General features: G+C 43.2%; 1 protein-coding gene across 1 annotated transcript; it reads right to left on the bottom strand.

The window, feature by feature from the left end:
* Positions 1-13379: 13379 nt before the first annotated feature.
* Positions 13380-15784, bottom strand: LOC147464349 (uncharacterized). Its single transcript, XM_086514349.1, has 2 exons — positions 15511-15784; positions 13380-15393 (listed from the first exon to the last, which is right to left on the bottom strand). The coding sequence occupies exon 2, from the start codon at positions 15292-15294 to the stop codon at positions 13567-13569; it is 1728 nt and encodes a 575-aa protein (XP_086370475.1). The 5' UTR covers positions 15295-15393; positions 15511-15784; the 3' UTR covers positions 13380-13566.
* Between the last annotated feature and the right edge of the window lie 439 nt (positions 15785-16223).

Here is a 16223-nt window from a genome sequence, read left to right as displayed (position 1 = left end):
CCGAGGATGGAATCTACATCAGGAAGGGGGGCATGTTAACCCTCACGGCTCACGGACACCCTATCACCTACGACGGACATTGTATTATTTACTTGTAGAGTCAGGTACCGGGCTTGTCAGTCCAATAAGAAAAGGGTAAGAGTGATCGCCGGTGAGAGGCGCACTCTAAATGGAACATTCAAGGGATTAGTTGGCTAAGCATGGGCACCCAAGTGTCAAAGGGGAGAGCTCATATAAAAGTCAACTAAACCTAAAATTCCCTCATTCTCTCATTTGTGCAATTGAAGAGTGCTTTTGCTCCATCTCCATCTTCTTCTTCTTCATCTCGTTGTGTGTGTGTGTGTGTGTGTATGCATGAGAGAGAGAGAGAGTGCGATCGAGCATTGCGGCGGCACGACGGCGGCGAGGCGATTGAGCGCGTCGTTGCGGTGTCTCCCTCTTCTTCGCGGTGAGGAATCCTCCACGATAGGAAGCGTAGAGCGGTGAGTGACACACCAACGCCATCTTTGAGCTTACTAGTTTAGGCTTGTTGTGTGCTTGGAGCCATTTGTGGCTCGCACACAGTGTATCGGCAAGTTCCTTGCATTGACACGTGCGACATACGCGCAGAGCCTTCAATTTTGGACACTATTTGATCAAATTATCATTAGCTTTACAAAAATTGCAACGCATCTTCTCTTTTCCCTTTTCACTAGAATTACTAGACGAAATGCTACCAACAGAAGCATTAGGAACAGGTGATTTACCACTCGCAGAAGAACCATGAGAAGTGGTTACATTGCTGTTACCACTTTTTCTTTGAGCAGCAATAAAGGCATGTTCAATTGCATGTTGTTTAGCCCTGTTTTTTTGGGAAAGTGACTCTTGCAACTGCAATGTGAATAATGTATCAAACTTGATAGCTTCAGGATTTCCTTGGGTCATAAGTCTCCAAGTACTAGCAAAAGTCTAGTAAAAATCTAGCAAAGCATCAAGAACAGGCTGCACAAGGGAACAATCAGAAATGACTATACCCGTAGAGATAAGTTTCTCATTGATATCCTTGATACCAGCAAGGAAAGTGTCCATTTCATCTTCCTCATGCATAATCCTCGACTGCAGCTCTTTACGCAACAATGCAATTTTAGTCTCATTGCAACTTGCATAAAGACCAACTAGAATATCCCAAGTCTATTTTGCAAATTATTTGAACGAATGTGAGGAGTAATAGTGCGCTTCATAGATAATGCAATCAATGCATGAGCCTACACATCTCCTACATCCAATGAACATGCTCAACCGTAAGCGAAACAACTCTAGCAGCAGCAATTCTGCCACCACCAAAACCTGCAACATCGCTTGCATCCTCAAGAACCACGACATACATCAATGTCGTGCACAACATTCCAAAATCACTTTGACACAAGTACATCTTACATCATGTAAGCCCACATTGGATAATTGTATGTATCCTCAACAAACAAACATCTTGAACACATCTATGTTGTTGTCTGACATGGTGAATGCCTGCACCTGATGTGAAAACTGTCCAGAAAGAGGAGAAACGGAGAGGGACTACCACTTGCTATATAGCACAACCCAAAAAATACTGTAAGGGACATGTTATGCAGAAATCGGCACTGACAAAAATTCTTCAGAAAATGACAAAATTGCATGCGCAACACTGCTTGTAGTGGAAATGGAGTCTGAAATGAGCCTGAATGAAAAATTTGAGTAGGCCACGCTCTATGAGCTTACCGAAAATATTTGTCGACCTGTTGACGCTCACCAAAGCTCACTGAAATCGGAGAAAGTGAGCAAGCATGTGTTGGCAATGCTGGTGACTAAGTTCGGGAGGACGCAACCTTCTCTGATACTTATTGTTGGAAATAGGGTTGAAGGGAAAGACACACGTCTTGGAGAAGACGAAGGAATCTCAAGGCACACAACAAAGAGTGTATTACTTAGTGTACAATGGAAAGATAAGATAGCCCTAGAGTGATGGGCGTATGCACAGGAAAAAAACCTCATAGTGAGGGGAAGAATGCCTCGGCAATCCTAAGTGTGTTCACACACATCACTACCACATGTATATGGTAACACATAATTTTACAATCCTATCATGTGGTATCAGAAATTAAAGCCAGATTGCTCTTATTCTAGCACGAGATCCTAGTAGGCTTGCATTCGTATCAATCCACTTCTATTATAGACCATTCAAGCTCACTCTTTGTCTTGCTTGATATGGTTGCTAATCATACAGCTCTTGCATTGCATTCAATTTACGTAGCTTTCCTCCCTATGCAATTGATCACCTTGCCATGAGCTATCTATAGACTATTTACATGCTTCGATCGGCTTCCATAGGGAGGCCTCAAGAGGAGCTTTTGTTCCTACATCATTGAGGATCCCATGTTAAAGTTTATGGCATCCCCAACAAATAGCCCATTGTGATCCCAATATTTATTTTGGCTTCAAGTATTTATTTACTTATTTGTCAAATCTTAGGCATGGAAATTTGCCTAGGTGACTATATATTCAACCCACTTACCCCATTGTAAATCACCTCAATATATCAATTCATTGCCAAGGTTGGTTGGTTCAGTTCTCTCTCTCTCTCTCTCTCTCTCTCTCTCTCTCTCTCTCTCTCTCTCTCTCTCTCTCTCTCTCTCTTCCCCTAAGTGACACATGTCATAGTTTTGTTGTATCCACAGTAGTCATGATTCTCCATGTACTCCTCTAGTAAGAGGTCCAGTCATGTATGTTTTCTTGGTCATATTTGACCTCCAAGGAGAATAATGAAATCTCTCTCTCTCTCTCTCTCTCTCTCTCTCTCTCTCTCTCTCTCTCTCTCTCTCTCTCTCTCTCTCTCTCTCTCTCTCTCTCTCTCTCTCTCTCTCTCTCTCTCTCTCTCTCACTTTCCCCTAGGTTTGAACACTTGTGCATCGTCAACTTTCACATGGTATCAGAGCCTTGGAAGAGCAATTAGCATGCATGGAGAAGTAGTGGAGATCCTTTACTTAATTGGCGGTGCCACCCTCATCTCTTCTGCAATCGACCTTCTAGAACTTGGAAAATCGTTACCTATAGAAGCCTATCAAATATGTTACCTGTTGCCTTAGCGTTTTGAAATGCTATCGGACTTGAGGATGTTCACCTAATGCTGCTACTTGACCGAGGATGCTGCACGATGTCGTCGATAACATTCTAAAACGCTAGAAGAGCGAGAGTTTGACGGAAACCTACCACCCCCTCTACCCACATCGCCTTGATATGCTCTCTTGTAGACCTTCACGGCATCGCAACTCCCCGCCTCCTCTTTGGCAGCAAGGCGACAAAGATTCCCCTATGTTTTAAAGCATTACACCCAAAAAATCTCTGATGGCGAGAACATGTTCCCCCTTGCCAGTGAACCAAAGGCCCCTCATTGACATAGTGTTTTAAAACTCTATATGGTTGAGCATTTTGAGCTCCCCTTTGGGCATTGGAGATGACCTCGGTGGATGTCTTGGAGTTGTGGAGTACGAGTTCTCGGAGCTACCTCCCCCTTGCAGAGTTTGGTGAAAAGCTTGGTTTTTGCGATCCCTTTTCGACTACGAGAAGGAAGTAAATTTTCAAAAATAGTGTGTCGATTGGGATGCCAGTAATGTGAAGGCAATGTTGGCCATTGCAGAACCTCTCACAAAGGAAATTTCTCCATCCATTCAGACTTTGAAGCTTGCCAATGATATGTGGTTCAAGCTCTTTGGAATGTTTGATCGGGATTCTACGATGCAAGCAATCACCCTTCTTGGACAGCTATTTGCCATCAAGTTTCATCTTAAAAGTTGCATGCAATCATTTATTGTGAAGGCTAAGGTTATTCATGATCAACTATCGGCTATGAAAATTGCTCTGACAAGTACTCAATTAGTTGCTTTGATACTCACAAATTTTTTTGAGGCGTTGGAAATTATGTCTAGGAAATTTCGGTTTACAAATGACAAAGGAAAAGCGGGAATTTGATGATCTTAGCTCTTCTTTCATTGAGGAGGAAGCCGTGTTGATAACTCAAGTCAAAATTCAAATTTTTGACAAAGGTGTTGAAGCACTTGCTACTTCAGATTCCACAAAGAAGACCAATAGCCGTTGTTACAACTGTGTGAAGCACAATCATTTTTCTAGAGATCTTACAAATCCAAAGGCAAAGACAAAGGCTCTACAAAGGACAAAGGCAAAGGCAAGCATAATGAGGAATGTAGTGATAGTGACTCAGGAAGGGAAAACAAAGAGACTAATGGTGTAGTGGTAATTACAATGGCAAGGCTCCCCTCCCCCCCCTTCTAGTCAGGTAAATACCATTGCCACGCGACGTAGTGAGTCCATCTCCACTTGCATGCTCTTCGTCCATTCTTCTTTGGATTCATGTTGCATAGCTTCTTCGTATGATTCCGGCTCTCCAGAATCTGAGATCAAGAGATGGTTGAAGGAAGGAAAAAAACTTTTTGGAGGTCTACTTGCTCTTGTAGATCTTCGGGGAATAGGTTGAGGCTCCTCATTTGGTTGACGTTGTTGCACATTGTCACCGTTTGCAGTCCTTGAGTCTTCACCGTCCTCAAGCTCCATGTACTCATCACCTGTTTCTTTTGTTTGTTTTCTTTCCAAGTAATCTTTGTACATATTTTGTTCGTTAAAAATTACATCCCTACTCCTTAAGATTTTACCATCTTTAGGATTCCATAGGCGATACCCAAAGTCTCCTTCTCCATAGCCAATGAAGAAACACTTTTTGGACTTTGCATCTAACTTTGATCTTAGGCTTCTATCTATGTGTATGAAAGCCTCACACCCAAACACTTTGAGAAATGCATAATTCACCGGTTTACCTGTCCATGCCTCTTCTGGAACTCCCCCATCCAATGCCGTTGAGGGTGACCGATTGATTAAGTACACAGACGTACTTACAGCTTCCGCCCAAAGCTCAAGCGGTAGGCCTGCATGTACCCGCATGCTTCGTGCTCGTTCCATGATTGTCCTGTTCATCCTTTCCGAAATCCCATTTTGTTGAGGTGTCCTTGGGGTTGTCCTTTGCCTCCGAATGCCATTGCTAGCACAAAAGCTTTCAAAAGCTTGGCTGCAATATTCGCCTCCATTGTCGGATCTGAGGCATTTAACCTTTGGTACTTGTTTCATTCTCCACAAAGGCTTTCCACCTTTGAAATATGGAAAATACATCGGATTTATTCTTCATGACATAAACCCATGTTTTTCTAGTCGCATCGTCTATGAATGTTACATAGTAAAATGAGCCACCAAGTGATGGTGTACTTGCAGGATCCCAAACATCAGAATGAACCAACTCAAGTTTTTTTTTTTTTCTTTCATTTCTTGATTTTTGAAATTTTACCCTCTTTTGTTTACCATAAACACAATCTTCACAGAACTCTAAGTCCACTTCTTTCAAACCTGATAGAAGCTTCTTTGTTTGAAGGATTTGCATTCCTTTGGCACTCATATGCCCAAGTCGGTAGTGCCACACCGCACTGTCAACTTCTGTAGTTGCTGCACAAGCTGAAGGTTGCGTGCTAACAGTACACAAGTAAAGTGTACCGACTTTTTCACCCTTGGCAACCACCAAAGATCCCTTTGAGATCTTCCACCGTTTGTTTCCGAATGCAATGTTGTGACATTCATCGTCCAATTGTTCTGTAGAGATCAAATTTTGCGAAGAGAAGGAACATGCCTAACATCTTTAAGCTTCCATTCATTTCCGTTAGCAGTTTTGACAGAAACTGTACCTTTGCCGAAAATCTCACAAGCTTCATCATCTCCCAAGTATACATACCCAAAATTACCTTTGGTGTAGTCTTGGAAATGTTGCTTGTGTGGTGTCGCATGGAATGAAGCCCCGGAATCTACTATTCAGGAATTAGACACATTGTCTAATGAGAGAATTAGAGCATCTTGCTCTACTTTACCTGCCACATTGGCCTCCGATGTTGGCTTGTTGTCTTGAGACTCTGTCTCCTTCTTCTTCTTGGACCAGCAATCCTTCTTGACGTGGCCCTTCTTGCCGCAGTTCCAACATTCAAGAACTGACTTTGTGCGTGACTTGCTCCGCCTTGAGCGATCACGACCCTTTTGGTTTTTGAACCTCTCCTTAAGCCTTCCTCTTGTTTCCACTGATAGTGCAGCACTTGATGATTCTCCTGTGCTTCTCCTTCGCATTTCCTCGCTTAGGAGAACACCCACAACATCATCAAACTTAAGAGTATTTGTGCCAGAGATAGAATTACTTACAGCCATCACAAGGCTGTCCCAACTATCCGGTAGAGATGATAGTATAAGGAGAGCTCGCACTTCGTCATCGAAATTGATTTTCACTGATCGAAGTTGACTTATGTTTGTGTTAAAGTCATTTAGGTGTTCTGCAACTAAACCATTCTCTGCCATCTTTAGATTGAACAAGCTCTTCATAAGAAATACCTTATTGGATGCCGATGGTTTCTCGTAGAAGTCGTCAAGTGACTTCACCAAGTCCTCCGTGGTCTTCATCTCCGAAACATTGAAGGCCACCGTTGACGCCAAGCTTAACCGGATTGTTCCCAGTGCCTTTCGATCAAGGACAATCCATGCTTCATCTGCCATTATTGCGGGTTTCTTCGCAGGACCGCCTAGTGGCAAATAGAGGTCCTTCTGGTAGAGATAGTCTTCAATCTGCATCTTCCAATGTTGGTAGTTTTTGCTGTTAAACTTCTCAATCTTGAGCTTCCCTTCCTCCGCCATAACTCCCACTCAATTCAAGGAATCCTTTCCTTGAGATAATTTAGCTACGAGCAAACCTTGCTCTAATACCAGTTGTTAGAAAATAAGACGTAGCTAAATAGATAATTGAGTAGATTACTTAATGGAGAGAGACAGATTTATATACACGAGATTATAGAGTAGAGAGAGAGAGAGAGAGAGTACACACGATATACGTGGTTCACCCAATGTGGGCTACGTCCACGGGAAAGCAGCCACTCAATGGCTTTAGTACTACAAAACAAGAAGTAGTTTACAAAGGGATTATACCCTTAATGGAGCTCCCGCCTTGCTTCACTCTCACCACCTCACACTCACCTTGTTGCATCAACTTCACACTATGAAATGTGTGTAGAAATGGTCTCCTTTTATAGGCCAAAAGGGCTGCCCTCTCTTATGAGAGACAGCCATGTGTAGCCGCCCTTGTGCGAATAAGTCCAAATCGGACCCTCCAATCCGTCCATGTGTGGCCGCCCTTGAGAAGACAAGTCCGCTTTTGAATTCGGCCACCGGCCACCGGCCATCGGCCATTGACTACCGACCACCGGCCAACCGACCGGTTGTTTTCCGACCACTTTCCGACAGCCGTCCGGCCATAATATTCCGGCGAAAAAGAATATTCCGGCCCAAAAAAAAAAGTCTCGGGGACCTCCGCCCCCGAGGCCTTTAAAGTTGCCCCTGATTCTTATCCGTGAAAATTTTGGTTTCCAGTGAGTGATTTTCCTTCACGCACGATGGCTTCTCCTCATAATGGGGGCCTTACAAATGTGCGCTTTTACCACAAAAAATTACAAGGGTAAATCAGGCTCCATACTTAACATAAGGATGGTAGTTGGCTGATCCTTATTTTGTATGTGGATGACATGTTGATTGCTGGCAAGCACTTGGAAGAAATTTCAGCTTTGAAGTCAAATATGGCAAAATCGTTTGACATGAAAGACATGGGTGAGGCAAGTCATATACTTGGTATGCGCATTGAGAGAGACAGATCAAAGAAGTTGATTTGGTTATCTTAAACAGAGTATATTGACAAGGTTTTGCGATGTTTCAATATGGAGAAGGGAAAGGCACTGAGTGTTCCATTGCCACCATATGTGAAACTTAGCAAACAAGATTGTCCTGTGTCTGAGGAAGAACATGCTGAAATGGATAAGATTCCATATGCGTCTGCAGTGGGTAGTTTGATGTATGCAATGATTGCTACTCGCCCAGACATTGCATTTGCAGTGGGAGTAGTAAGTCGATACATGTCAAACCCAGGCAAGAAACATTGGGAGGCAGTGAAAGGAATATTGAGATACCTGAAAGCTACAAAGAGTATGCGTATATGCTATGGGAGTCAGGAGCTAAGTGTAAAGGGTTTTACAGACTCAGATTATGCAGGTGACTTAGACAACCGAAGGTCTACGTCAGGGTATGTCTTTACATTGGCTGGTGGAGCAGTATCATGGCGTTCTAGATTACAAGATTGTGTTACTCAGTCTACTACAGAGGCTGAATATGTTGCAGCATCAGAGGCATGCAAAGAATCAATTTGGCTTAATCGACTAGTAACAGATTTGGGAATCAAAGAAGAGATGCCTGTGTTATATTGTGATAGTCAAAGTGCTATATAATTGGCTCGCAATCCAGTTTATCACTCAAAGACAAAGCATGTGGATGTGAAGTATCATTTCATCAGGGAAATGCTCGAGGATAAGCAACTTCAGCTTGTCAAAGTTCACACCACAGAAAATCCTGCTGATCTACTTACAAAAGGACTTCCCTCAGAGAGCTTTCCGCATTTTCGCAAGCAGTTAGGTGTAGGGTAGTACATCACTTCTCTACATCTCTTGTATATTAGCTTGTATAGTAGCTTCTCTCACACTTAAAGTACCACATTGGACTTTAAGTGGAAGGTTGTTGGGGTATAAAGCCCAATGTGGTCGCCCAGGTAAGTGGGCGGGCCGCCAGGTATGTACACATATTCTTTTGTAAAAACCTAATAAGAACTCACTATGCTCTACACATTACAGTAGAGCGAGTTCACCATATCGTCGTGCTCTTCTTCTCGCACTCTCTCTCGCGTCGCACTTCCGCTCGTACTCCTTCACTAAAAATGTCTCTAAATGTACTATGGGCACCCTCCGTTCAAATCAATGGGGGGAGTATATGTCTCATGAGTTTAATGCGTTTCTAGCTAGTTGTAGGATAAAACACCAATGTACAGTGCCGTATACACCACAACAAAATGGTGTTGCTGAGAGAAAAAAAGGGTCACTTATAGAAATGGCAGGATGTATGGTCAAAAGGCTTTTCCACATTCGTTTTGGCTTGAGACTATCATGTGTGCCACTTATGTACTTAACACGTGGCCTATGAAAGCTTTGCAGTCTATGACTCTGTATGAAGCATTCAATGATAGAAAGCCATATATTGATCACATGCGCGTTTTTGGTTGTTTGGCTTATGCTTTAATGCCACAAACACATCGCAGAAAATTAGATGATAAGGCTCTCAAATGCATTTTTGTTGGTTGTAGTACTGAAAGCAAAGGTTATAGGTTGTACCATCCACAAACAAAGCATATCTTGGTTTAACGAGATGTTCTGTTTGTGGAAGATTCTGTCCAACCCTTACTAACATGTATTGACACAATAATGTAAGCTCACAAGACATTCATGACAGTTTGTTGCCTCTTTTTAGTGGTGAAAATTTGACTGTAATTCAAATGAGACAAATGTACAATCTATGGGGGGTTTTGAAAATGTTACACATCAGCCTATTACTGATGCAGATGTACATGATATACTTGATGAGAAAAGGGCTAACAATGAGCAGGCTAGAGGTATATGCCAAAATGGATGGGGCATACTTTATGTGATAGTAAATTGGATGCACCTTTGTTTAGTCGTACTCGTTCAGGTTCTCGCCATGCATCAGATTGTTATGCTTTGGTTGTTTCTAGCTTGTGTGATGTAGAGGAAACTATGTCTTTTGATGAAGCACAGAATTCAAAAAATTGGATGGCTGCCATGCAATCAAAATATGATGCACTTATAGAAAATGACACATGGAATTTATGTGGTTTGCCTCCTGGAAAAAGGGCCATTGGTACGAAGTGGGTTTACAAGTTGAAGCGTAAACCGAATGGTGAGATTGATCGCTATAAGGCTCGATTTGTTGCAAAGCATTATGCAAAGCACAAAGGTATAGATTATGAAGAAACTTTTGCTCCCACTTGTCGTATGACTACTGTGTGTTTCTAAGTGCATTGGCAGCTCATTTTGGATGGGATGTACATCAATCAGTTATTGTTATTGCTTTCTTGAATGGTGACATATTTGAGGAAGTTTATGTAACGCAGCCTCACGGTTTTGTCATTAAAGGGTAGGAAGATAAAGTATGCAAATGTAAGAAAGCTTTGTATGGGTTGAAGCAATCTCCTCGTGCTTGTCATGAGAAAGATGACACTCATTTGGTCAAACAAAGCTTTTGTAACAATCCAACCGAAAGCACTTTGTATGTAAAGCGTGAGATAGATGTACTTCTCATTGTTGTTCTATATGTGGATGATTTGCTAGCACATATTGCTGAATTTAAGGCTAATTTGAATGCTACTTTCAAGATGAAAGATTTGGGGTTGTTGCATCATTACTTGGGCATACAATTTAAGTAGTGTGATGGTGTATTGCCTTGTGTAAGGCACGTTACATGGAGACATTGCTATGTAAGTTTGGACTTGAGGACTGCAAACCTATTACCACACCCATGGAAATAGGTTTGAAATTGAGTCTTCATGATGTTGGTGATCCTGCCGATCAAACTACTATTAGATGCCTTATTTATGTATGCAACACGAGGCCGAATATTCAATTTGCATTCTCCCAGGTCATTAGATTTATGCATAGCCTAGCGTCTAAGCATTGGCAAGCTGTCAAACGGATCTTTCGCTACTTGAGTGGCACTTTACATCTTGGGTTGTTTTATCCCAAGGGGGGATCATTGCCACGCCAGGTTTACCTTATCCCAAGGGGGAATCATTGCCACGCCAAGTTTACATGCTTTTTCGAACTTAGATTAGGCTGGTTGTTTTGACACGCGTGTGTCACAAGTGGTTTTTGTTTCATGCTCGGCAATTCATGCATATCATGGTTGAGAAAGAAGCAACCTACTGTGGCCACTTCCAGTCGTGAGGCTGAGCATAAGGCATTCTTCACATCTACGATTGAGTGTGTACGGCTCAAACGCCTTATGGTTGATTTGGGTGTTGGATAGGACATTGTTGGCAACATCATCTACATTGATAGTCAGAGCGCATTGACAATTGCAAGGAACCCAATTTTTCATGCTTGCACACGCCACATTGAGGTGCATTACCACTATGTCAAGGAGAGACTCTCAACAGGAGAGATCTGCTTGGCCTAGGTGCTAGCACAAGACAACCTTGCAAATCTTTTCACAAAGACATTGTCTTGTGAGAAGGTCGAAGCTTTTCGCAAAGCTTTGAGCTTACTCCCCTTTGTGGACTGATCATGTCCTCAGGACATGGCACTTCCCTATACTCTATGTGCCAACTCTCGTTCACTACATCACTCCTAGGGAGGATTTATTACCATATACACATGGTAGTAATGTGTATGAAAACACTTAGGACCGTCGGGGTATTTTTTCCCTCACAATGTGAGATTTTCCCCCTTGTGCATTGTATATATGTCCATCACTCTAGGGCTATCTTATCTTTCCATTGCACACTAAGTAATACACTCTTTGTTGTGTGCCCTGAGCTTCCTTCGTCTTCCCAAGTTGTGTTGTTTCCTTGCAACCCTATTTCCAACATTATGGTGGGTAGGTAACGCTAGCATTCATGGTTAATCATGGAGCTAATTAGATTAAGCCAATGATAATTAGAGAGAGACAATAGCAAGTGCACACAAAGTAGGCTTGATTGATTAAGATTGAAATGAAACAAGTACAATCACCATTATATAAGCCTAAGAGGTGAGCTCTTGCTAACATCACTAATGATGTTATGTGCAAGAATCAACCAAAAGTGGTAAAGGTATCTCTAGTCCAAGTGCAATGTATTTCGTCAAATTGTGCTATGGGTGGTGCTCCATGGCGTGAGCTAAGCACAAAACCTAGCACTCCTTGATGTGCATAATTTAGAGCATAGAAAATGAGATCAAGCATATTTAGGAAAATCCACATTGAAGGTCTACCAAGGAACAAAATATAAGAAAATCCTCATACATATTGATGAAGCGATGTTTGTTTCAAAGCCTCTTTCAAAATTTGGCATCAACTATCATAAGCACTAAGCATGTATTTCATGGGCTAAAAGGGCTAACAAGTGAGTAATAAATTTTTGAGAGATCCATTTGGAAAAACATACATCACAATCTAAAGCAGTTTTATAGGACAAGTTTAGAATTTGTTGTGCCTTTCTCCATGCAAGGGATGGGCTATGGCCTATGCCTCTTTTCTATGTGACTCCCACTTGAAGCACGTATCAATGAGGACCCATCATGAGTAGAATGTAAAAGTATCACACATACCATCTGCTACAAGTCAAAGAGTATCCCTAGTTATGTGGGACAAGTTTTGGCACTGGTAGGCTTAGCTTGTGCAAAGATAGCAAACGAGAGCTTGGGCTCTTGCAAGCACACATAAGACACACGAAGAGAGTTCATTCACAAAGATGTAGGCTAAATCGCACGAAGAGAGTTCAATCAAATAAGGTAGCTTTCATATTGAGTACATTCGCATCAAGGATGAGCATTTTGTCCACCTTTTTTTCTACAATTGACCATCTATGCTTATTTTCTTCCACATATAGCTCATCAAAATGCAACCCGACATTCTTTAGGATTGGGGGGCTGGCCTCTACAACACTTCAAACCACCACAAAGAAAAGAGGATGAAGACAGTAGCTTTCTCAACAGTAGCTTTCTCAAGAGGATATGGGCTGATCTCCATTCAAAAAGATTCTCCATCTTTTACAGAAACAATCTTGGACCTTAAGATCTATCCAACGAGTCTTCAACTCAAGACCTGTTAAGAGGAAGTTGGGATAACCAATCTACCACACTTAAATTCAGTGGTAGAAAGGGTTCCCTTCTTATACGTGATAGGAACAATCCAAAGAGACCTATTTGACGAGGGTTTTTTTCCTCAAGCCATATCAAAGCGTGGGGGCACCTATGCATTTTGCTCAGCTCCATTTCAATGCAAATGCAATTTTCCTGGATGCTTGCCAATAAGCATGCCCTTTAGGCTTTCTAGGTATGAAACTTTAGCAATCAAAGACTATAATTCCAGACAAGAGTATGAGGCACATCAATCAAACCTACATTTTAGCAGATGAGATCCATGTAAGTCTAGTTAGTACTAGCGGCGACATCGCATTTAACAGAACAGGTTATGGCACAAAGAGAGGACTCTGTCAAAACCGATGACATGAATTCACACCAGCTAATAGCAATCTGTTACAAGTTCTCCATCGCACCCATTATATATATATATATATATATATATATATATATGCGCGCCTGCATATACTTTCTGTGGATTCTACTCAGACACAAATTGGAAGTTGGACACCTATCGAAGTTGACAAATGTAATAAAGGCCAAACAAGAACACAAGAAATTTATTGATTGCCATGCCAAACTACCTTTGTAACACACTAAACCACATAATTTTGGTTGCTTACACATCTCCATACATGGGCACAAGGCCATATACATGCAAACAACAATTTCAACTCATATGCACTAGCATATGACCTAAAGAATCTCATGCTAAGTGTGTAAGGGTCATACCCTAGCAAGTGTTGACTCCATCCTTGCAATCCCTGGTCAGAAAGCCAAAGGTCTCGATTTTTTGCTTCGCCCTCAAAGTAACTTCTGTGTCTACTTCCGCCCTCATGTATCCATCAAATTCCACAGGGTTTCCGTTGGTGAGCTCGAGAGTTTGATTATACCATAAGCTATCCTTTGCCCACAAAGCACTGAAGTCGTCAAGCGTGGAGGCATGCCTATACACTTCCTTTACAGCATCAAAATATCCTGGTTCCCTCTCATTGGTCGCAATATACATATACCTTGACGTGTCGATAGTATCCCTTAACCTACTGATCAGTGACTCAGGAGATGTGTCAGCATCTAAATTGGGCCACAGCTCCTTGTTGCTGGCCTTCTCCCCCCGCACTACATGAACTGCATCAAAGTCCCACTCCATCAGCCCACAAATTGCATTCACAATATCCATGATCCGTTTCGACTTCCAGAGCAAATGCCATGGTCTCTGCACCACATTCTCCGTCTCCCCCTCACATACTCTGTACCAGTAATTGTCGGGCTCCGGCAGGTCGAACTTCCGCATGATGATAGTGCTCTTCTCTTGCTGCAGATCCATTGGAGTGACCGTGTTTCCTACAACCTCTCTGTAGGTTGCTTGATTGTGAGAATGGTCTTGATTCCAAGAGCCCCACTCTCCTAAGAACTGCTTCTGCTCTATCACAGATGCAGCATCCTTCAAGTGAGCAAAATCAAAGTACAATCTGAAGTCCTTTCCATCTTCATCATCATGGCCGGGGTTGTTTGTCGACGACAAGCATAGGTTGAGGTCCACAACAAGGGTTCTATTCAAGTATCGGGCTTCTCCCAAAGCACAAAGAAAGCTCCACAGGTAATGACTCATCTTCTTGCAATGGTCACCGCCCCTGCCATAAAAGAGATACCTGTGCTGCCGAAATGTATCGACATCAGCTTTGGCAACAGAGTCATCTATCACTTCAATCTCCTCCATCACTGTCACATTCTTCTCTACGATCGCCTCCGCTGCCGGCCGTGGCTTGCGTTTGGGCAGACTCCGACCTGCGAAGGGACCATTCCTCCGGGCCACAAAGTGCTTTGCATTTTTGCCTGAATGCCAGGGTCCTGCATCCAGCACACTCAAGTTGCAAGCCGCATTTATCACAAGCGTGAACCGCCGAAAATCCCTGTACATTCGCCAGGATTTCTCTTTCTTTGCTCTGAACTTCCAAGCCACATCACATTCATCTTCTCCCAACCCTTTAACAGGGACCTGATAGGAGAAGAAATTGAGATCTGGATACTGCTGGAGATTGTAAGCGACAATGGTGGTTAGGACAGCCGGATCTGAGCAGTTGACGGGCTTGTCTTGTGAGGAGCAAGCAACGACATCAGGGCTACCATCCTCCGCGGCATCAGAAACTGCGATCTGCTGCTCTTTGATCTGCTCTTCGGTGATAGCAGGCTCTTCCACTAGGATGAAAGTGGCGTTGTCGGTGGCGGACAGCGAGAAGTCTTCGCCAGTGCGAAGGACAGAGTCATCAGTTTGGAAGGTGGCATTGGGGAGGACAGAGTTCAAGACGAGCTGAGTGACGGCTTGGCCAGGCTCGAGCCAGGGGTCGGGAGGCTGGTAGCGGACAGAGACGATGGTGAAGATGAGGACCCCAAGCATGAAGAGGCCGAACAAGGCATTGGTGAGCGCCTTGATGATCTGCTGGACAAGGCCGCTCTTCATCTCTACTCTCTTCTACCAGGTCCTGTCTATCTCTGTAAGGGCCTTGCCATTTGGCGGCACAGGCAAAGGCATGGAGGGGGCCGTAACGACACAGTCAGTCTTGGCACAGAACAGACACAGTCAGGCTTTACACAGAAATCAGGATTTCAGAACTACAGTGGCTTCAGTGAAGTGAACAGTTGTGGAAATAAACTGAGGCGCAGAAGAGTAGAGTACCTAGTAGTAGGTACCGCCTGGCTGTATGCACTGAGTCCTGACTGTGCGTGGAAAATAGGGTGGCATCTTAGGAGAGAACGCCAGACTCGAACCTCAAAAGTCGAGAGCGCGCTCATCTAATGCGGCAGCTACTGATACCTTAATAGGCTAGTCACTTCTTAAGTAATTACTAATTTACCAGACCCTGCATGGTTTACGCCATCCCTTGGGGCTTGGGCGCCGATTGAATGGAGAATGGGGCCGGCCCCCGGGGCACTCGGCAGACGAGCATCTGTCTCCGCAAGCAAGAAAGTCGTTTCCAACAAGATTGTCGCTATGCGTGTGGACTCTTCATAGGCTAGTCTACGCATTCGGCACAAAGTTCTTGGCCCCCCCCTTTCTCTCTCTCTCTCTCTCTCTCCCCCTCGCACACTACGTGTCTCTAATAAGGGTTGCCGGTTTGAATTGCAATGTGCATTTTTCACTATGTACGCTATTGGGAGGCTTTTTCCATTTTGTTAGAATCTCGTCTTACAAGTTCCCACCTTTCCTTTTGCACAAGCATGGCATCAACATGTGCTGCCACATACTACCTAGGCGACTCCAATAGGAAATTGATATCCAAAAATACAATAAGAGAGGATTCGTATGGACGGGGGTTCACTCCAGCCTGGTCGGAGTTATTTGAATGTGCACGAGCGTGAGTACCTTGGCTGAGTTGAACACTTTCTCCA

Source organism: Adiantum capillus-veneris, chromosome 1 (assembly GCF_014529385.1).
Source record: "Adiantum capillus-veneris isolate H3 chromosome 1, ASM1452938v2, whole genome shotgun sequence".
NCBI classification, from domain to species: domain Eukaryota; kingdom Viridiplantae; phylum Streptophyta; class Polypodiopsida; order Polypodiales; family Pteridaceae; genus Adiantum; species Adiantum capillus-veneris.
The sequence above is the reverse complement of the archived record's forward strand: the minus strand, read 5'-3'. Positions and strand labels throughout refer to the sequence as shown.